This window comes from Gracilinanus agilis, chromosome 2, assembly GCF_016433145.1.
Source record: "Gracilinanus agilis isolate LMUSP501 chromosome 2, AgileGrace, whole genome shotgun sequence".
Lineage (NCBI taxonomy): Eukaryota > Metazoa > Chordata > Mammalia > Didelphimorphia > Didelphidae > Gracilinanus > Gracilinanus agilis.
This window is the reverse complement of record NC_058131.1, coordinates 100,662,907-100,686,896: the sequence shown is the minus strand read 5'-3', so window position 1 is coordinate 100,686,896 and position 23,990 is coordinate 100,662,907. Positions and strand designations below refer to the sequence as shown.

Below are 23,990 nucleotides of genomic sequence, written 5' to 3'. Positions count from 1 at the left end.
TTTTTCACTATCCTTCCTTCTGTTCACCTTCCCACTAACATCCTTAAATATTAAGGTATTTGGTTCTTGTTTGAAATTATCCTGAAAATTCTTTTGTATACTATATTCATTTTCCCCTTATAACAGATGTTGGTACTTAAATTGCATGTATCTTAAACGACTTTTAGATTGCTCAATAGATAGAAACTTGAGTTTGAATTTAGGAAAACCTGAGTTTAGATCTAGTTTCAGATATGCACTATGGTGTTGACCTTGGGTAAGTTACTTAATTTCTGTCTGCCTCAGTTTTTTCAACAATTACAATGTGTATTAAAAATAACCTTTAAATCCCAGCCTTTTTATTACACTCAAATGAGATAATATATCCAGATTACTTAGTATAATTCCTGATATATAGAAGGCACTTAAATATTCATTGCCCTTCCCATTCACCTTTTTATAGTGTTATTTTTTTTGCCTCTGTTTCTTATGAATATATCTTTGGAAAATATAAGCATTTCACAAAATGTTTTCTGATTTCCCTCTGACTATATAATGATATCAAATTCAGTAGCTCCTTTATTTATTTCTCAAAGAATACTTCTCAAAGAAGAACTTGTATACTGAACTTTCTTTTACATCCATTTTCGTCATATCTTCAAATCATATTCATAGCAAGATTTAATAGGAAGGTATGTAATTTCTTTTATTAATGAATCAATTTGTTTTTGGACAAAGATCTCCCATTTAGAGTATCAGTAATTAAATTAATGTTTGTAGATGACTTAACAAAGTTTTAAATCTAAACATCCTATGTTCCCTTTCATAGGGTCATGTGACTTTGGATTTTGACCTAAAAGATATCTTATAAACCATCTATTCAAAATAGTAACCAGGAGAAATTTAACTAATGTCACCAATTTTACACTGGTGTGTGTAGGTGAGCATGAATTTTGAATCCAGGTGTTTACAACTCCCAGTCTAGCACTATTTGCTTGAATCAGATTCATTCCTTCTGCCATTAACACTGTAGGGGCATGAGGGGGTTACACATAATTGAAAATCATTTTGTATTTTCATTTACTTACTTTTATTAATACTATAGCCAAATAATTATTTGCCTAATAAACAAGATTATTTTGATAAAACTGTATTAACTAGATTTGGCTTTACTTAGCAGTATAGACCCACAGAAAACAAGACAATTATGGATAAAAACAGCATACAACAAATCTGGCAAAAGACCAGATTCAATTAAACAGATTATTAAATATGTACAATGACTGCATGCCACTAGAAATACAAAGACAAAAAATAAATAGATCCTCTCTTGAGGAATTTATATTTTAATTGGGGGTTACAACACATACATTAGCAATTCAACATAAAATATAGACTAATTAAAGCAAAATTATTTTGAAGAGAAAGTCAGGAAAAGGTTTCAGAAAAGGCTTAATATTACTAAGTGGTACTTGAGGGACTAACTATAGTTAGTTCAATTCCAGTTATTAGGATGTTTCCAGTAGAGTTCTTAGCATGTTCTGTTTAATAATTTCCCCATTGAAATGAACAAACATATAGATCGTCCATCCATCAAGTTTGCAGATGATACTGGGAGGGATAGCTATTAGATGACAGCCAGGATATAGAAACAGCACTAGTTAAAGTCAATAAGATGAGGGGGCAGCTGGGTAGCTCAGTGGATTGAGAGTCAGGCCTAGAGACGGGAGATCCTAGGTTCAAATCTGGCCTCAGACACTTCCCAGCTGTGTGACCCTGGGCAAGTCACTTGACCCCCATTGCTCACCCTTACCACTCTTCCACCTATGAGTCAATACACAGAAGTTAAGGGTTAAAATAAATAAATAAATAAATAAAGTCAATAAGATGAACATCATCATTAGAGACTGCGTTGGGAAGATTTCTGGTTTGGGAATCAAAGGATAGACATGGGCTCAAAGACTGGATCTACCACTTGCTTGTGTGGTCTTAGGCAATTCACTTAATATCTATGGATGTCCTAAACTGAAAGATACTGGGCTTAAACTAGAAGACCATTTGAAAATCCAGTCATGTAGTTTCCCTCATTCAACTCAATTCAACATTGATTAAATATTTACGTAGAAAGCTTTTCATAAAACTGAGGGTGATGAAAAGATAAAAAACCTAACCTCTTTTGATCCTTGCCCTTAAGGATATTACAATATAATGGGAGGATACTTCCTTTTAACAACCCTAAAAGTCAGGATAAACAGTGGATTTTTTTTTGCTATTGTTTGGTGGTTTAGGAGATTTGGGAATAAATTTTAAAGCTATCCCCAAGATTGGAAAATTTGCAATATTACCAAAAGAAAACATGAAGAGGTAGGCATAAATTCTCTACTCTTTCTTAGAATAATCTATGCATATGAAAGGTATATCGATGCTAGCATTAAACTGTAGCAAGGAGATAATTTTCTACAGAAGACCACATCTTCACAGAAACATAACTGAAGTATAAAGAATACATTATCATGTATATATTGCATAATGATGGTAGAAATAAGCTTTTGATTTGATAGAAGAAAAGATGACATTAAAGACTGGCATAAAATAATGTGTATTCCATTTAACTTCTTTGAGGAGTGTTAATGTATAATGCTGTATTTTCATAGTTGTAGAGAACTTCCAGTGAGGAAATACTGTATACTAATTGAAATCGGCAAATGTTCTACAACTTATCATCTTAAGAGTTACCTGGGCATTCTTTCCCCAGGTTCATATATCCAGTTAGTGTCAGAGGTAAGAAATGAATCCAGATCTTCCTGACTGAGGAAAACTTTATATCCATTATGGCACACTTCTCTATGTATAGGTGAAGGACATAAATGACTCCTTAATAGATTCTAATAGATTCAATCATAGAAATAACTTTATTCAATAGTTATTATTATTATTTATCAACATATAGTGATGAAAAAAATTAGAAAGACAAGGTGCTAATCACTGCTACTTGTCCATCATCAATTCCAAATACCACACTTTACCTGGAGATATCATTTTCCAGATGCTCTTATTGGAAGTGAAATTCCAATTAGTGCTTCAAGTCCAAGGATACTACATATTCCTTAATGAAATCTACAATATCTCAAAATTAATTGCATTGGTGAAAAAAACATTAAGAAATCATATTCCTCCTATTTTAACAAGCAACTGAATAGCACATGTATTGAAAGAGTTTGTTAATTTAGCTCTCAGTCAGGAATACATATTTTTAATCTTTCCTTATTCTCTATTTATATGTACTTGGGCAAGTTATTAACCTCTATCTACCTTAGTTTCTTCATTGGTCAAATTAAAATAATAATAGTACCTAATCCAGGACTGTTAAGATAAAATGAGAAAATATTTATAAGATATCTTATAAACCTTAGGGCACTTTATAAATATTATTATTATACCTTGGGCATATTTTATGGTCAACTTGCTGTCTCCAGAATATAGAAGAAACAGGATTTGTTCACATTTATTGTAAATTACGCTCCATTTTCAGTTAATCAAAGGTGATTCCTGTCATGAAATTCATTTTTTTACTCCGGTAACACAAGGCACATCAATTATAACAGGCATGCTTGGTCATTGATTTATTCTTAAGTTCTGATGCCTTTCTCCCATCGACATGATATGTCTTAATCATATAACTCTATTACCCCCAGCACTAGTAAAACTGTTGGTAACCCACAGCGAAATGGAAAGATACATCATGTGTATAATATCTACTGACCAATGTATACCACCAGCAATAATTTGTGAATAAAAAGTGACTAAAGTATCCTATATTACATATATGACTTCAAAAAGAGCCAGGGCATTCATGAAGTGCAGCTGAGGAATAGCATAGAGAAAGCCTTAGTTTAGCTTTGATATTCATGAAATAAAGCATTTATAAGAAAACCTCCGGCACGCTGGAGGGATCCTATGTAGAGAATTTATGGAAGCTCATGAGTAAGGATTCAAAAGAATAAGAAGACTTGGTAAATGTATTTTGATCTGTATAACTAAAAGATATATCCAACACTAACAAAATCATACTTTTTCATAGATCAAATCATTCACATGCATTTCAAATAATCAATATCTTAAGTAAAATATTGGCCCAAGAAAAGTTTATTATGTTAAAAAGATGTTAAAATGAATCATTATCAATGAACAATTTTTAGGTCTAAGACGGTGATGGGCAAACTACAGCGCGGGCCAGTTCTGGGCCCCTGAAATGTTCTATCCGGCCAGGCAACATTATTCCTAATCTGACGAATACAATGAGTAGGATACAATACAATGAAACTTCAAAAGAGTTGCCTTAGAAACAGACTGATAGATGAGCATTTTCTTTCCTGTGGTCCCCTCTTTAAAAAATTTGCCCATCACTGGTCTAAGAGCAAGCCCGCATTCCTTAAATAGCTGTAGGATTGGCAATGTTATCTTTTCCAGGAACTTTAGTATTTCTTCTTGTAGTTGGCTAAGGTTTATGTGCTGATTTAGGCATTTTATTTATCTTATCTCCACAGATGTTCCTTCCATTTCTTTTCTTTGTTATTTCCTTATTTAATACTCCCATTATATGGGTGATGCTACTAGCATTCCAATGTGTAACTTCCATTTTCCAACTCATTAGTCCATCTCCTTTTCCTCCATTATTACTATTTATGAAAGTCTGGCTAGTTCTCTTGGGGCTCTTATGAGTAGTGCTGAAAGTATCCTCTGGGCTTCTGACGTTTCACAAATCTAGTTAATATTTCAGTTTGCTATCTTAAGCCATTTGCATCCCCTTTTTTCCCAGTGTCTCAATTCTTTTAGAAAAGAGCTGCTACCGTATATTCATTTCAGGGTTTAATTTGTTGCCATTGTACATAAAGAATCAGAGTCTAAAGCAGAGTCCCATTTCAAAAAGAGACAATTGGGTTTTTATACCCTTTAGCTAGGCTTCTGAGATATAATTTATGTCATTTTTTCTAAAGTTCTTAAATGCACCAAATATTATTGTGACCTAATAAAAATGCAGATCAGAAACAAAAATACATGTAAGAAAAATACATCATTTTCTGTTTTGAATTTATAAAACTAATGAGTTTTCATAATTTTGTAAACATTTGTGATGTTAGAGGGAGGGAGCTAAGGATAATCTAGACAAGAGTTCTTGAGTCATAGACCCCCTTCACAGTCTGGTGAACCCTGTGGACCCCTTCTCAGAATAATATTTTAAAATACATTTACTGAAATAGAATAGCAAAAATCTACAATAATATTGAGAAGAAAATATTCAGGCATCTAGGTGGTATAGTAGATAGGATATTGGACTTAGAATGAGGAAGTCCCATTTTCATGAGTTCAAATCTGGCCTCAGACACTTACCTGGCTATAAGACTCATTTAACCATGACTGCCTTAGTAACTAATCTATAAAATGAGCTAGAAAAGGAAATAACAAGCCACCCCATCACGTAGAGTCAGACAGAACAGAACAACAACAACAAAATTTCCCATCCAATTTCCAAGGCCCTCTGAAAATCTTTGCACAGACTTTGAACTTGGAGTATGTGCACCACTGGTCTATAATCCCTGACATGAGATTTAAATTATTTTAGGATATTTTGATATGAAGACACAGGATGCAATAAATCAAATAATTATATAGATATCTAGATATAAGTGTTTGTGAGATGTTAGTGATAAAAAAATAAAAACAAAAAAATCAAAGATTTGCTTTCCTCTAGCTTTTGCATTCTTATAGGAAATTTTGGCATTAATTTAAAAAAAAAGCTGGTCTCAGAGTCACAAAGACCTGAACTCTAGTACTATCACTCATAAACTAGCTGTATCACTCTGGCCAAGTCATTTAACCTCTCAGTGTTATAAATAAATCTTTAATATTTAATTACAGAGAATTTGACTATTTCCATAGGTAGAATGAGTGTTGTCATCTGAAGTTGGGGGATGGTCCATAGATAAATGAAGTCAGAGAGGAAAAAGAAATGGAGGGACTTATATTCAGTTAAGAAAATTGAATGTCATTAGATATATAAATACAACTAAATTTGAGAACAAGGCACTAAAAAAGAATAAAATTGAAGGTCTTTGTGTAAGAGATAATTAAAAATACTTAGGTAAAAAACACCAAATTGAGGAGGGTTTAAATGCAAGGTAGGTGATTGCATTTTTTCCTAGAGTCAATAAAGAGGAAATATTTTTAAGCAGAGAAGTGACATGTATCTGTATCTGAGGAACATAGTAAATTTGATAACTATGTGAAGGGTGAATTAGAGAGGGAAGAGACTTGGTAATGCTGCCAATCAGGAGGTTGTGAGAGTAGTCCATGAGAGAGGTAATGATTTTCTGATCTACATTAGTGGTCATAAGATCAAAGAGAAGGGAACAGAGGAGAAATATAATACAGATGTAGAACTGGTAAGATTTGGCAAATTTTTCTCTATGGAGATAAAGACAAAAGTCAAAAATAAATCCAATGTTGTTTTTTTGTTTTTTTGTTTTTTTTTAACTATTAAGCCTGAAAAGATGGTGATGTCCCTCAAAGAAGTATCAAAATTTAAAGAACAAAGTGAAGCATAGAAGATAGTATTTTCTGTTTTGGACATGTCTGTTTTAGCTGAAGAATCCAAGAGACATTTTCCAACATGATTTAGTTATATAAAAATGAAATTGAACATATTAGCTCTCTACTTCTATCTCTATCTCTAAACATAAGTATACATACTCATTATGAACATGTATATTCATACATGCTAAGAGACAATAATTGATTCTACTAGAGCTAACAAATTTGGCTAAGTATATAAAGAGGAAGCATCCCAACACTGAATTTTGGAAGGCTTCTATACTGATAGTTGGGAGATGATCTAACATTCTCAGAAAGATACATGACAAGGCACTGGAACTGAAATAGGAGCAGTATCAGAGGAACTATGGAGAAAGAAATATTCAGATGAAAAGGAAATTTGTAATTACAAAAGCTGCAAAATGAAGACATTTTTAAGTAGAACATAAGCCAAGAAAATGCTACTTGATTTTAACAGCATCAAAAGAACCTTGCTACCTAGAAGAAAGAAAGTGGTTAAATTAGAAGCCTGTTGGGAAAGGTTGAGAACAGACCAGGAGGCCACAAAAATAGTCAATAGGTATGTATTTTTTTCTAAGAGTTCAGCTATGACATGAAGAAGTGTAGGAAGATATTTTCTGAGAATATGTAAATCTAGTGAGGCATTTCAGAATCAACTCCTTCATTTAATTTCAGTTATTATAGTTTTCTGATTTCCAGTTTTCTTTCAAACAACAAAATGTTTCTATACAAAATTCTACTTTGTAGGAATAAATGAACATTGACAACTATTGGGTCATAAAAATCACGTGGTGGAAATCATCTCAAATTAATGTCTACTGATAGTAATATATAGTAGCCAGAAGGTATACATATGTGCTAAATACATGTATGCAGCTGGCCCACCAAGAGACTATAAAATTCTCCTATTTTGCTTAAATTTTCATGCCCTTGATCAAACAACTCTGGTGTCTTCCCTTTAGCAAACATTGTTCCCTGGTTGACATAACATAGATGGAAGTCCTTTTTTTTTATTTTAAACTCTTAACTTCTGTGTATTGACTCATAGTTGGAAGAGTGATAAGGGTAGGCAATGGGGGTCAAGTGACCTGCTCAGGGTCACACATCTGGGAAGTGTCTGAGGTCAGATTTGAACCTAGGACCTCCTGTCTCTAGGCCTGGCTCTCAATCCACTGAGCTACCCAGTTGCCCCTGGAAGTCCTTTTTTTTTTTTAATCCTGAAGACATTATGTTTTTCAGAATATCCAAAGATTTGAATTACAAGACAAAAAATGTCAAACCATCATACTATTTATTAGCAACTCTACTGCCTGCTTTTTCTACTTTGTAACTTCATGGATTGATGCAAATTATATTCCCTTATTATAGAATTCCTCCATGATTTTATACAAAAACTTACTCTTCAGAACTTTTACTATATTTCACACTAAACTGACTTTTTTTAATCTATCATGATTTGTTTTATGCTATTATATTTATTCTCAGTATGTCTGAATATCCTTTTATCTCCCAAATTCCCTTAAGAGCAGAGATAAATTTTATTTATTCCAGCTTATTTGCTATGCAGGCGATATCCAAGAGATCATTATTTCTGAATATCTCATTACCATAGTTTTGTTAAACTATGCTTATGAAACAAAACCCTTTAAAAACCTTCTGGAAGTATTATGTTTATTATTACAGAATTCTAGAAATTCAGTTGGCTGGAACCTTAAAGACCATCTCTTCCCACCAACAAATAGAAAGTCAGAAATTAAGTGAGTTGCTCAAGATTACGTATTTGGTTAGTGGCAATGTCAGGACTAGAAGCCAGGCCTCTTGACTAGTAGAAGCATGGCTAGGATGGTAATGTACTTTTAAATGATTTCAAAGCTGTATGAACATTTCACAATTTTTGAATCCCAGAAGAGAAGAACCCCAGCCACTGTCATCATTTAGCATAGTTCTCTGCCATATGAGGCACATAGAATTAAATACTGAGGACTAGAACTTCAATTTAGATGTCATCTACTCCAAACTTAATTTTTTAAGGTGAGAATGAAGATCTCAAGAAATTAAATGACCTAAGTACTACACACACTAAGGCAAAAGATCTGGGATTTGCACTTAAATCCTCTATCTATAAAATCACTTTTCTTTCCAGTGTTTAGTAAACCCTTGTTGAATTGAATTTTAATAGTCCTTTTTGGGTAAAAGGAATATTTAGTACATCGAATTTAATGTTTTATTTTACTTCAATAGGATCCCAAATGACATTTTTCTTTCTTAATTCAAACATATTCCCCAAAATTGTTTTGGCTATTTCAACAACAATAAGATTATCATTAACATGGTACCATAAAAGTTTAATAAATAAGCATTAGGAGTAGAGTAAGTAGTTCAATTGATGTCAACAGTCTATATGGAAAATCTAGGTGCCAAAGTATGTGTGTGTGTGTGTGTGTGTGTGTGTACATACATATGTTAAATCTCAATTAATCTTCACTGCAAAATTCAGAAGTAGGTACACTGTATTGTTACCCATAATTCCTAGATGAGAAAACTGAAGTTTAGAGTAGTGAAGTATTACTCCTAAAAGTTGATAAGCCAGAACACAAATTTTCTGATTATTTACTCATAGTTATTTCTATTACACTCTATCACTTACCTTTACATTTTATGCCTCATAACCACCATAACTAAGTCTTAAGAGATTTAATAAGAGTTAATCTACTATCTTGAAACAATTTGCCCCTTCCAATCATTGAATCCATTTTTTCTTTTATTTTCTTGGGGGATTCTTTGGTTGATTTTGAATATAAAGCCAATTTTCCTGTGGCTTTTTTGTTTGTGGATTCTGTAAGTTTTATTAGTTCATAATTCACTTGGTAATTCTCATGGGATGCAAAGAATGGACATTAAGTAAAAATAAAAGCAACATTTTGACCACATTTGAATTTTAGAATTAAAATATTTGTTTAGACAAATTGAAAGTTGTATGATGAACTTTAACTTTGCAACTCTCAAATACTTGATTTCTGAAGAAAATGTTTATTGGAATTGAATTTTCCAAAGGAAAGTGCACATTCTGATGGTAATAGAAATATATCTTTTGGACTTCTTGCATACATATTTGTACATATATATTTTCTGAAACTTCTTTATCACACCTTATTTCATTAAGTACAATGAAGAGGGAATCATGGAAAAATTTTAAATATTTTATTTGCTAGTAATAGTAACAACTGACTATAAGCGGTTTACATATAAAGCAACTAAGATTTACAAGTTTTAGTCAATCTGTAACCCATAGTTCTACCAGTAAGTGTCAGAGGTAGGATCTGTAAATTCAATGGATAGTTACAGTGACTGTACCTGTCATTTTACTATTATGTAAAATACTGCTGAAGCAATTTTTTTATACCAATGCAAGTCAGCACCTTCTTTACAATTTATAATCTTAGAGTATTAAGGGTTTAAGTGACTTCCCTAATGTCACCCAGCCAATAGGTGGAAGAGGCATCATCTGAATACAATTTTTATTTTTTGTTTTTTGTCTCAGAGCATTTTTGTATCTACTGTGCTACATTGACTGTCAAATATTTTTGTATAGAATATTTCATATGTAACATTACAGTTTAAAATGTCACAGGCTTTGCTAATTTTTCTTAGGACAAGTAATCTTAACATGCCACAAGATTCTATGGAAAACATGTGTGGGAAACTCTGGAATAGTTACATTCTAATACTCACCATTGCCTTATCACTCATTTTGTAAATATTCCATTTTCCCCCTTACTTGTCCTGAATGTATCATGAGATTCTGAGAAAACTTGGTAGTGACTCTTGCTTTAGAACATAGTTCTGATCCCATTTCCTCCTTTAAAAAACGTATTCTTGCCACTAAACAATAATTTAAAAAAGTAGCCCTGGGCAAAAATAACAAGATTTTTTGGAATTAAAAACAAGACAAATCTCCATCAAATTAAGAAAGTATACATTGTGTACTATAAGTATACTTTATATATTTTAAGAATGTGGTAATATTCCTTTCTAGTTCTAGTAAAAAAATGAATAGTATTTCTATTGTATTTGTTTTTGGTGTGCTACTTTTAGGAGGTAGAGAAAAAGAGGACATTTGCTGGATAACCATCAGGGCTTGAAGAGTTTACATTTTAGATTAATTAAATTTTGGCCACTATAAATGATCATTTTTGGAATTTAATACTTTGGGAAAACTTTGGTCTTTTCTTCTCAGTCCTAATGCTAGGTCAGTATTGAAAAAATGAGCAAGCTTATATGAAGGGAAATCTTTAATCCCAGTTACCTCATGACCCAAAAAGATCCAATATGAAACTCAAAATATATTCAAAAGAAATTCCTTTTTTTTTAGAATGCTTCAATATTTTCCATGGGAATATATAGTTAAATTATTCTTAAATCATAAAAAATGGATCATAATTCAAAATACAATATGTTTTAAGGTCCAAAACCCCCCTCAAATTGTCCCAAACATTTTCAAACTTTGGGTTAATTCCAGGACATATCATTATATTGCCAAAATGCACTTTCAAATTCAAAGTAAGACTATGAAAAATCTCTTTCTCTGAAACTAAATTAAATGTGTCATGAGTACTAAAATGCACACTAAATTCATGGGTCAATACCAAATAGCCTTCATTTATTATGTAATTTATACAATCTTTATTTTAATTAGATAAGAACTGATATGCCACTTAATATTTCTTTTAGCCCATTTCTTCAATTTTTTGCATTAGTCACAAAAAGCATTGATATAAAATACAGAGTGCTAGAATGTTAAAAATTTTTCCTTAATGAATAATTTTAGAGAAAGAAATAAATCATTATAAATATCTTGTTCGTTACCATGCTTTTGTTTCACAAAAGGAATATCACCTTTTTAGCTATCAATAACTTTCAAACAGAAATTTTCTATTTAAGGAAGATCCCATAGTCCATGATTAAATGTCTTCTTCAGGTCTTCTGTAGAATAGCAACTCCTGATTGTTTAGAGATTGAGAGATAACTCCTAAAAGCTAAATGGTTATAAAATTCCTCGTCAAGACCATGGACAACATTCTCTTCGACTAAAGATATGTTTCTGATTGATTTGTCCTCTAAAAACTTTCTAATTTTTTTTCCATTTGGAGAGATCCATTGAAATTGAAATTTTATAAGTGCAAATATTAGTGATGTTCCTTTTAGAATGCATTTTAATAGAGCACCATCCTCTTGAATAAAATGCATAAATAATTGTTCATATTAGAGATTGACTTTTTAGTAATCATAATCACAGTATATTATCTTAAGATATCATAAGATTTAGTGCTACAAAGTATCTTCCAGGTCTTCTCATTTTCCAGAAGAAGAAGTTAAAGATTAGAGTGGTAAAGTGATTTGTCTTCGGTCACATAAATATTGCCAGGCAAAAAGCCACTATTCAAACCCAAGGTCTTTGACTATGCTGTAGAAGATCGTATTTTTTTGCTACTCTTGATTGTTTTTTATAGTTTAAAAAATGTTCCCTTAAAGGATCTCTGAATCTGTGTGGATGTTCCCACCACTGATGCATATTCCAACCCCACTTTATGATGAGACAGTTTCATATACCTCTGTTTAAAAATCATTTCCCAATAGCCGGCATTATGCAATATATAGTTATGAGTTGTTTTCTAAAAACAGAAATGTAGTTGGCATTGGGCTGTATTTGAAGTAATTTCAGTTTTGCAGTACCTTCCAGAGAGTCATAGGTTTCTTCAGACTATATTGCACAATGTAGCCTTTAAAAGTCCCTTATATTTCATTTCTGTGACATGATGAGATTTCATCATAGGATTTTAAAGAAGGATAATTTTAGGCTACTGGAAAATATAGACACCTTTTATTTTGCTTCCCTGTGAAGGTTCAACTGATTACACTTGGCCAGATGTAAAGGGCTGAAAAAAGATTCTCCAAAATTGATCATCTTGATCAAAATACTAGCAATCAAACATGCATATGTTTGTTAAAACCATATTAGCAACAGGCAGTATGGTAAGTTCTATAGTTCAGAGAAAAATCCAAAATGATCTACCTCTAAGAAATTTATATTCCTTTACGGGAGGCAACATATGCAAAAATTTATATGTACAGTATGAACACAGTATAGAAGGAAGCTTTATTTTTTTACTTTTATGAAGTTCTTTCCAATTGTTGGCATTTAAGAAATATGTTTACTCTTTATTTCAATAGTGGGTAATGCATTTAATATTTGATTAATGGTACTGTTGAGTCTTTTGAGTAGTAATTACTTGCTTGAAGTACTAGATGCAACTTGAACTAGGTTGAGGCGACTCGTTAATCAATAGGAAAATCTATTTAACCATCAGGCTGCCAACTGAAAAAAATTGCAATTATCTGGAACTAAATATTTTGTACCTGCAAGTCATAAGCAATTATCTAGATTCAGATTAAGATGTAAATATATTCATATCCAAGTACATATATAAATACATACATATATATAGCACACATGCACCCAAACATGTCAATATATACAACTATAGGCAGCTAGTTAGCACACTTGATAGAGTGCTTGACATGGAATGAGGAATACCTGATTTCAAATATGGCCTCAGACACTTAATAGCTACATGATCCTAGGCAAGTCATTTAGCCTCCTGCTACTTCAGTCACATGCAAGATGTGTGACTCTGGGCATGCCAAATAACCTCTCTCTGTTTCAATTTCTTTATCTATAAAATGGATATAATATTAATATCTACATCCCACATTTAATAGGAAGATGAATGAGGTAACATACTCAAAGTATTTTATAAACATGCTATATAAATATTTATTATTTTGAAGCTATGTATGTACATGTTATAAAAATATACATATACTCAAACAAAAACTTATTATGTACCTGTTATAAAAAGACAATGTATTAGGTGAAAGGAATTCAAAGACAAAAAAAAGCAAGGAAAAATATCTCTGGGCTCAAATAGGCCTCAAAAGGTACATTTTCCTGGAGAATAGAATAAGTACAAATATTTAAAAACAAAATAATTTGAGGAGGGAGAATACTACTAACTATGGGGAATAAGGACAGGTTTCCCTCTGAAGATGTAACCAAAGCTGATCCTTGAAAGAAATTAGAGTTTATCAGAGACAGAGACAGGGACAGTATACATTTTAGGAATGGAATATAGACTAGGCAATGATATGGACATAGCAGGTGAATGAAAGCCCTTAAGAAAACCCTTCTTTTATTTTATCTTTCTCCTATTCCTGTAATGAATTTGCAATAGTATAACCATGTCTTAAATTATGAAGTCTCAAAGCTTATATTGGAATTCATGATGCTCTGCTATATGCTATTTCTCTATTTTTTCAGCCTCATGATAATCCTCATCATAAATTTAGAATTGACTTTTGAAGGCATCTAGTCTAACACTCATTTTATCAATGAGGAAATTTAAAATAATTATAGTTATTGACTTATCCAAGGCCATATAGATCATAGGTGGAAGAAGCAAGATTTGAACTCACATGATTTTATATCAGATACCCTGCTCTTTCCAATGCACTGTGGTCTGCTGTTAGCTTACCGTGGTTGACCACCTAATCAAATGGGATATGAGAATAACCAAAAATACCATGCAGGTGATTTAAAAGCAGAGTTTTATTCTGCTGAAGGAAGAAAGAAAAAAAATCATGGCATGATTGGTGAGAGATGCTTATTGGAGCCTAACCCAAAATACTGAGGCGTAGCCTTGGTTTTTTTATACATAGACAAAATAAAGAACAGGAAAATATGTAACCAAACTAGAAATAGCAAAGTTTACAAAGTTCATCCACTGACAAAAAGTAGCTTTTCTAGTTGATGAAAAGCGTATTCATAACAGGGCTATGTTGACTGGTCAGTAGTTCTTGCAAGTGTTCTCTGTTACCCAGTGATGACAAGCCCATTCTCCAATGACCTGCAGTTGAATAGATATACCCACAGTCCAGCTATTGTTGGTCCAGGGAAGGAGCAGTTTGGTGTAGTTGGTGGACCTTGACCCTGTAAACCACAGTTTTAGGAGAAAAATAGGGAACTTAAGGAATCACAGGCACCTGGTGGGCATTTTCAGAAGTAGATAAGAAATGCTTAGCCAGGAGAGAGTCACTAAATGGGTTTGGGGGGTCAGACTTAGAAATCAATACCATAAATGTCATATTCTGATGCTACTGACTTCCTTGTCAAAGGCTGTCATCAACGAATAAGCACCAGCAATTCTGCAATGCTCAAAAAATTTCAAACATACTCCTGATGATAGAGTATGTTTGTTATCCAGGAATGTCTATGTATGGTGAGGCCCATCCGTAATAGGCTACCCAAAAGGAGATTGATTCTCTGATCATCAAAATCAAAGATATAAAGATATATGCAAAAATACATTTAGTTCTATGGATCTCTCATCAAGCATACAATAGAAGTAGTAGTAGTAGTAGTAGCAGCAGCAGCAGCAGCAGCAGCAGCAATCATAAAGAAACAAAAAAAAGTAAAACCAAGATGTAAAGAATCCCCCAACTTTCAGATCCTCTATATTTTATGTCTCGTATTGGAGAGAAATAAAAATTTAAGCAAGCTGAATCTGTGTTGCTAATTTTAAGATTTAATTACATCAGATGGAGTCATTAATTATATTTTCCTCCATTTTTAAATTTGTTCAATTTGCCCTGATTTAGTGGGATTTCTTTTTTGTGAAAACATTTATTTTGCTACTCCTTTCCTTTCGTCATAGAAGCATGTAATTAAGATTGAGCACAAAGCAGAGTGTCATTATAACTATAGTTCTTTCGCTGAATTTTTTTAAGCTAGAGGCCAAAGAAACATAGACAAAGATGCTATTTATACTCATCAAAAGCATACAATTTCATGGGTCTGCAATTCCACTTGATGGCAATAAACCACCAACATTTCTAACAGAAATGGTATTCAAGACCAAAATTTCCTTTCTTCTCCATGGAGAAAGTGAGTTGGAGAGAGAAGGGGGTGAGGGAACTGGCCTTTTCATGGCTCTTTATTTTTCATTGTGACAAACAAAATGAAAAGAGACTAAGAATTTTTATGGGTTTTAGGATCTTAATAATAAAACTGTTTCCCAACAGAAATTCTTGATGCTTCTAGCCTGTGCCCACCCCTTACCCTTTTTAAAATTCCTTAGGAGCAGCCACATTGAAACAAAATTGTTTGTTATTTAAGATTGTACTGTATCTATATTTATTCAATAAAACTCAGCCATGACTATATTCCAGCAATTTATTATTCACCAAAACGATTGTACCACTAGATTTGAAATTAAATCTGATACTATTTGCACATTTATTTTCTACTCTATATTTTCACAGCTTGTTTTTGTTTAGTCATGCTGAATGAAGAACATTAGCTCTTATTTTACTAATACAATTGTTCAGATAGTGATTTAAGAAATGATATGACTTGGGTGGGTATAAAATATGCAAAAAAAATTAAGTACCTTACACCCAGCTAGAATATCTCTCTTCTCAGTAGTAAGTAAAAAGCAAAAATATCAAAGGTTTCACCAGAAATACTCAAATTAAAAATTGAAAAGCTAAGCATTTAGTTGAGTTGTTTATTTAATACTAAAACTAAAACCAAAGACACCTATACTTTATTTCAGTTTAACATTTTAAAACTTAATTCAGTTTAGCCAAGTTGTATGAACTTCATTACTAATACTTATCAAATCCTAGAATCTAATATTTATCGACATATTAGTTAATTAACTCCAGTTTTTTTTCCAATTGATATTGTTTTATTTTTGCATATAACTGATAGGTCTTACCCCTATTAGGAGCTGAGAACAGCAAATTGGTAATAATATGATATGAAATAAAAAGCACTGAATTTAAAATCCTGAACCTGGATTTGAATCCAGGCTCTGAGACTTACTACCTGTTTGCCTTTGGGCAAGTCATTTGTTTAATGTTCCTTGATATCAGTTTCTTAATCTGTTAAGTGTAAAGTTTGGATTAGATGCACTCTGAGGTTCTTTTGAGCCCTAAACATATGACACCCTAGCTCTGAATTTATTGTAACTACTCTCAGAATTCCTAAAGTTAATGGTTGAGTTCGTTTTATGTTTGTTTGTCTCATCCTTACCTTCTGTCTTAGAAGTTGTACTAAGCATTGATTTCAAGGCAGAAAAACATTAAGAGCTAGTCAATTCAGGTTAAATGACTTGCCCATAGTCACTTGGGTAGAAAGTGTCTTAGGCTAGATTTGATCCCAGGACCTCCCATCTCTAGGCCTGGCTCTATCCATCAAACCACCCAGCTGTCCTATTGATTTTTTTTAAAAAGAACATTATTTGAATTGAAGAGCTTCAAAAAAGAAAATTTGAGTAAATCTAAAATCTTGAGAGCAGAAATGTTAGCAAGGGCAAAGCCTACTAATTTTCTAATTATGGATAGTTATTTTTTAAATGTAGACTAAAGGGAATCTGACTTTTTTGATCAGTCATCACCAATAAAATTTTATTCATAAACATAACATTTTTAGATTCAAAAGGGAATATATAGATCATCTAATCCAATTCCCTAAATTTAGATGAAATTAGATTTGTTTAAACTCTGTATAAAATGCTTCTTTTCCTGTTCTTACCCAGGCCTTTTCTCTTCATAATTCTTGAATTATCTAACTGATATCTGCTGTAGACTAACATATCTTCATTTTCCCTTAATATGAATAGTATATGCAAAATGATCGAAACCATCTCTTAAATTCTCTGGAGAATTTTTGCTCTTAAGTTGATTGGATATTAGAGCAATGACTTCCTTCAGCAAGAATGTACAGATGTTGGATGCTAAATATCAACTAAACTGTCCCTGTTGGCCATCTCCCTAATGCCTATAACATAAGATAAGAGGTATAATTATATTTATTTGGAATTAGGAATTAACACCTTTCATGTGATTCAACATTTCTACATGATTGCCTACTGTGTTCAAAGCATTTTACTAGGTATTACAGAAGATACAAAAAATTAGTGCATCTTTATCTTCAAAGAGTTGATATAATTTGTAGGGACCATAAAAATGTGTGGAAATTTTGTCCATAAAAAGTTATAGATTACAATCATTTTGCTAATACTGTTTTGACCTAAAAATATCCCTTTTAAGTTAGAAAGATTAGTTATCTGTGCTGAGAAAGGGATATTATATACATTTTTATAATTATACATATAAATAAAATTTATAGTGAATTATTTTAAAATAGATGATTTACATATTGAATTCCTAGACAGTAAAATAGAATTAATTATCCAATTATTAACCCAGAATAAACTTTTAGTTATGTGAGAATGATCAGATTTACTTCAAGCAGAGCAGTAGTGTAGCACATCCTTTAAATACCTTTGCTCTGGAAATGGCAGTATCCCCCTGATTTTCTTTTCCACCTCCTCTGAATTTCTGTTGGTGAGTGGGAACATGGCTTCCCCTACCATATGAGCCTGTTCTCCCCTCTGAATAGTAGCAATGGAGCACCTGCATGTTGTGTCTGATGCCTTGCATGATGAAGACATGCAATGGCAAGTTCCAGTCTGCATGCTGCTTAATGAATGTTTTTTTTTCCTTTTCTCTCCTTCCTTGTTATGTGCTTTCAGAAGACAACTATGTGGAAGGTGGGTACTCTCTACCTTATTTTCCAAGCTCTCTTTTTTATTTTCTTTTAGTATTAAAATAGTGCACCTAGAATTAAAAACGGTAAGTTGAATGTCTTTTAGAAAATGTAATTCATTGAAAGCATACAATTTTTCATACAGAAAACTTTCCTCTCACTTCAGATGTTTTACATTCTGTCCTTAACATTCCCTAACACTGTACTCCTGAGATTCCATGCTCAGTGGAATTGGGTATTATGCATAAAATCTAGACCATTGATTGTCAAGTTCTGTATGGAAAAATTGGCACAAAGTATTTCCTTAGTTTATAGGAGAAAATAATTGTAGCATCCAAGCACATAATGCATGATGCATTCTTTATTTTTATATGACAAAGACGTATTCTTTTGTTTCTGTTTGGAGTATAAAGCATTATATCATTTGGGGTCCATTGATTTAGAATTAAATCATTTGGTTTGTAAAATACCACAACATAATATGGAGAATGATAAGGGGTCCATGTCTTGGTTTCAAAAAAACCAACGGGCCAATGGACAGTAAAGCCTATTGCACAGAGACCTGAATGTTGGTAAGTAAAACTGTAAGACTTTGTTTTACATTATGTAAAGCTCTGGTGTGCTTTTAAAGTGTTGCTTGATATAAATCTGTTGCCATGGGAGTCTGTCAGCTTTTTCATTGCAAATCAAAGTTTTAAGAAATTAGATAGAAGCCTAAAAAATATTATTTGGTTAGAACTTTCAGATGCAATACCCAAAGCCTTCCCACCTCCTATCCCCCAAAACTAAAGTCTGAACTTTACCAAATCAGTAGTAAAAAAAGAGTCCATGTGCCTTCAGCTAAGTCTCTATCCTTATATAAATAATAAAATGGGAAGAAAATTATAGGAATGAATATAATAATTCTTAGCTTTGACATACACAAATTTAGCAAAATGCATGGGTCCAAGAAAGAAGGCCTCATATTTCATTGTTTTACAAAATTATTCAAAGTAAAATAAACTAGTAGAGACTAACATGTATTTTCTTTTCCATGTAGCATGATAGGTTCTTAGGAAAGACAAAAACTCCTGTCATAGTTTTTAGTTGTCATTTAAAATCCTAAATTATATGTTAGCTATTGAAAATAATTCAATGATAATAATGAGTAGAGGACAGTAATAGGATTAATAACACATCATATTTGTAACTCCTCTAGACAGTACCATAATTATTGACCTGCTGGCCATCGCAACTATTTCATTTAATATTTAGCAAGCAATTAAACATGGACTCTTTTCTGGAGGTTGTCTATTTATGACTTCCATTTTTCTTAACAACACTTTTTGGATACATATATTGTATGGGACCCTGCAGTTCTGATATGTTTTGATTATAATACATTGCCACTCCGTGTGTGAATTGAGCACAGAAGTAGCTGTCAAGCCTTCATGAAGCATTTAAGTCACACACACACACACACACACACACACACACACACACACACAGAGGCAACGAAATAAGGGCAGGGGCAAACTAGTCTATGCAATTATTTTTGGCTCCTTAGCAATCCTATACAATATGCTCCAAAAGTAATCAAGCAGACCTTCGGAATTAACTTTCCTTGAATTTAATTACAAATTCATTAAAGAAATATTTTGATGCTTTTTCCAATTCTGACTCACTCCACATTTGTGTTAAAAAGAATTATTTCAAGCACCATTTCTACCTGCCTATCTATAGTTTAATATTTTTAATTTTGTCTCTGAATAATGTATCACATCTCACTATTACACTAAAATGATTAATAATCATGTTTCATGTTATATTTTAGGAAATCTGGAATGGAAATAATTTGTATTTGTTCCACTCAAAAAATTATGTATAAACTTTATAAATTAGTCCTCTTATCAAAAATTAAAGTGACATTGTTAAATGTCAACTTGTAAAAGTAAAATGTAAAGAAACAAAATGTAGTTGAACAGATCAAACAACACTTAAATATATAATCTCTGACTATCACTATTATTCCTATGTATAGAGGAGCTGGAGACATGAACTGATAATAATTGCTTTAATCTATTCCTTTTTTCTGTTTTAAATTATTCCAAAAAATTTATGAGAGTTGCTCTGTTCTAGAAAGCATTATTGTTTTATTACATCCCTTACAAAAGGTTATATACAATTTGTAATTATAATACTATATGTATCTTAGTACAATTTTGTGAAAATGCCAGTGTTTCTTTCATAACAGCAGATAAATGGTATTGTTCTTATAAATCAAGACTAATGATATAGAGATATCTTTAAAATCTGTTAGAAATATAGTGGATGATTCCATCAAGAAGACATCTAGATAACTGAATTTAATCACCAGAGTCTTTCTTAAATTCACAAAAAAAAAAATCCAGAAATATATGTGGGATGGTAGGCAGTTTCCTTTGATGAATTTGAGAATTCTCTCTTTTAGTTAAAATCAGCATATATTATTGGATTTTTTTTGTCTGATTTGGAAAAATTGAAAGTAAGGATGAAAAATTGGTACTGCGTTAATGGTTCTCCATTCATTATGAGGAACCATTCAATTTGGAGTTCCTAAGAAAGGATGGCCAGTTATCTTAAGGTTAATTTAATTTCTACCATAAGTAGTTAGAAAATATTGAAATGTAAAGATGGGACTCACTGGCATTTTCAAAAATGTGTATGAACTTGGGTGAATTTATATCTTTATTATCCTTCAGAACTGCATGTTATTTGCTTTATAAATACTTAAAATTAAAAATGAAATAAAATTCTAAATAGCTCCCCACTACCATACCTTATAAATCCAGTTAGACTTGCTGAAAATTGATCCACTGTTTCTCCAATGCATGTTCTCATAAGAAAATTGAGTTTGCATTGCATGTCTAGTACCTTTTCAGTATTATAATAAATGTACTTGTGTCAGATAAGTAAGGAAACCTCCCTTGCATTATCATTTCAATGTGACTAAGAATTTGTTCATTTAATTATGAAACTGCTCATTTTTGATGAGGGGAAAAAGATCAGACCCAGCCCATATTTCAGGTTATATTCCTTTGGGTTCTATTGTTTTGTTCTGTTGTTTGTTTTTTTTTTTTTAATAAAAATTTAATCAGAGAAAACTGGCTAGCCCTAATGGGGCAGTGTTCATTCAAAACAGACTCGATCAAATGCACAAAGGAGAAAAGGAAAGTTAAGGGATTGGTTGGACTCAAAATCATTCTCTTAATTCATTTCCTTGTTCTAACTTAATACAAGAAACAATTCATGGTGGCACATCTGCCAGTGTTTTGAGTTGTAGTTCTCTAACTCTTGGCCCCAAAGCATTCCAAATTGTACTTGAAAGAATGCTTTTTGATTTGCCTTTGTGATACAGACATATCTCATAGGAAACAAGATGTCTGTCACTGAACATTTTTGTCACTGTGACAACCCCGTCTTCCCATGCTCCCTTGTTCATTGCTGACTGTGCTCTTGTTTTCCTTCAAGGTCTGGCGCACCTGATGATGGGCGACCAAGGTATGGGCTCTGTTCCTTTTCCACTCTGCTTTCATTGTTTCTTCTAATTCTGTAGCTGCTTTGAATCCATCACTGCAAAATGATGGGCAAATGCTTGCAAACTCTATGGCTGCTAATTAAATACATTACTTCAGTCACATCTTGTGTTGTGTTATCTATTTTTTTTTCTTCCCTCTTATTTTCCCTCCCCCCTGGTTTGCCCTCTGAGTTTCCATTTCCTTTTGGCCCTTGCAATATAAGTGCAATGAAATGAAATATATGAAAAATGTGATTGAGTCAGTCCTTAAATGCATATGTGAATAAAACTATAGTGAATGATACTAAAGAGATTTTAGAGATTTTCCTAATTACCATATAAGAGTAGATATTTATTTTATTCTATTGGAGCCACTGAAGAGTCTACTGGCATTAATGCATGGCTGGTTGGGAATATGCAGGTAGCATCTGTTCCTGGTTTCTGGAATGCCGGTAGTGCAGTTTTGTTTTGTTTTTGTTTTCCATCAGAGAATCAATGAATTTCCCATTCTTCAGTCATTGTATATCTCTCATCTGTGGCATCCTTTTGAAGTGAGCATGGGGACCACTAAGTTTCTGTGCATGTACATGTTTAAAGGAAATGAACACAATTCCCCCTGTGACACTGTTGCATCTCCATTTGTCTTCAAACACTTATTTATACTTTCTTGTCTCTTTTAATTTTCAGATATTAGTGCATTTACATAATTCTTATTGTTGTTTCTCTCCTCTATATTCTCTTTGTCTGGAAATCCTTTCTTCATGGAACCATTTCATCAAATCCATAGGTAAAAGTAAAGGTATTACATTATTTTCTTTATTTTTAATGCCATCTTTGTAATTTAGAATATGTCTAAGCAATGCAAATAAATGTAGACCCTTTAGCACTAGTAATGAGCCCTTTGAGGTAGGTATACTTGTGTTTTAATATTTCATGGACCTAAGGTAAGGAGCAAACATATATCAAAATGTTTTCCAAATATTCTGAGTATTAGTGGGATTCTTGTTGTGTTGGTTAGTTTGGTTTTATTTTTTGAAAGGTACAGATAAGGTGGTAATATTCTCTGAAGCTGACATAATAGATATGTACAAGATTCAGCTACGTTTTCAGGTATGCATTTTTCTGTTATCTGTTTATGAAAAACTCAAATACTCAGTGTAGCCAGCACAAGGATGTCATGTTCAGAGTACAGCTGTGGAGAACATCTGCCCAAGTCATTCTACATCTGGATGTAAGTGAAAGCATGTATAGCACTGACTTTTAGTGGTCTCTGCTATAGCCCCACCCCTTTGTTTTCTGTGAGATTTTCCCCATTCACATTAGTTTCATGTTTATTTCAAAGAACAGTCAGTATAAGAAACAAAGGAGGAGGAGAAGGAGGAAGATGATCAGACAGCCAAGAAACGTATGGTTTTTCTTTTTTATTTATTTTTTTGGTATAAGCACCAATCACCCAGGTATACTTCACTGCATCATTTGGTAAGTCCTTTATGTGCACTTTTAGAGAATATTGGCACAAAACTTCTATATATTCTTTATTATTTTGAAAGCATGTTTTAAAATTCCATTTAGTAAACATAGTGTTAATTTGTTGATATGAAGAAGTAGTAGGTGTGGAATATAGTTCTATTTAGTTCATCTGCAACTAAAGCTAACATCTCAAAGAGTTGTTTTTCTTAAAGTAATCATGAGGAAAACCTCATTCAATGATTATGCCCTTGATGCTTCATCTTTTAAGAAAGCTTTTTTTCATGAATAGGAAATGTGTTTAATCTTTGAATTCCTTTAATTTTAACACTGCAAATCTTAGGAAAACACATGGTTGGGGATGATTATTACTTATATGCCACCTCCAGTGAAACATGCTTCTTGAAATCAAACCTGAAAGATGCAAAATATGACACCTGACATCAAGGGTTAAAATGTGAAAACTAGAGTTGATAGAATAATGCTGTATTAATTGCCATGTTCCAATAAAAGGAGACCCTGCTTGCATATAGTTTGTGTTTTGGTTGACTATAGACTAGTATAATTAAATTTGGGAGAAACTCTTGAAAGTCAATATAATTGCCTTAATTTGTTTGTCAAGCTCTACTAATGGATGGTGCAGCCTTTGACCAGGAGAGGTCATTTGTTCTGAGGTTCTGTTTTTCATATAGAATACTTTCTGAAATGTACTTTTATATTTGAATC

The 23,990-nt window shown here is 32.4% G+C and overlaps 1 protein-coding gene across 18 annotated transcripts in view; it reads left to right on the top strand.

The window, feature by feature from the left end:
- The window catches only part of NRXN1 (neurexin 1), a 1,430,528-nt gene that overhangs the window by 125,370 nt on the left and 1,281,168 nt on the right, over nt 1-23,990 (top strand). For 9 of the 18 annotated variants that reach the window (XM_044663318.1, XM_044663312.1, XM_044663307.1 and 6 more), the window contains exons 2-4: nt 18,249-18,266; nt 21,752-21,781; nt 22,585-22,596. The exons of 4 other annotated variants lie outside the window; for them this stretch is intronic. In XM_044663318.1, the coding sequence (XP_044519253.1) occupies nt 18,249-18,266; nt 21,752-21,781; nt 22,585-22,596 (60 nt within the window). The remainder of the gene's footprint in view (nt 1-18,248; nt 18,267-21,751; nt 21,782-22,584; nt 22,597-23,990) is intronic. 5 more of the 18 variants (XM_044663313.1, XM_044663314.1, XM_044663306.1 and 2 more) reach the window with 4 other exon arrangements.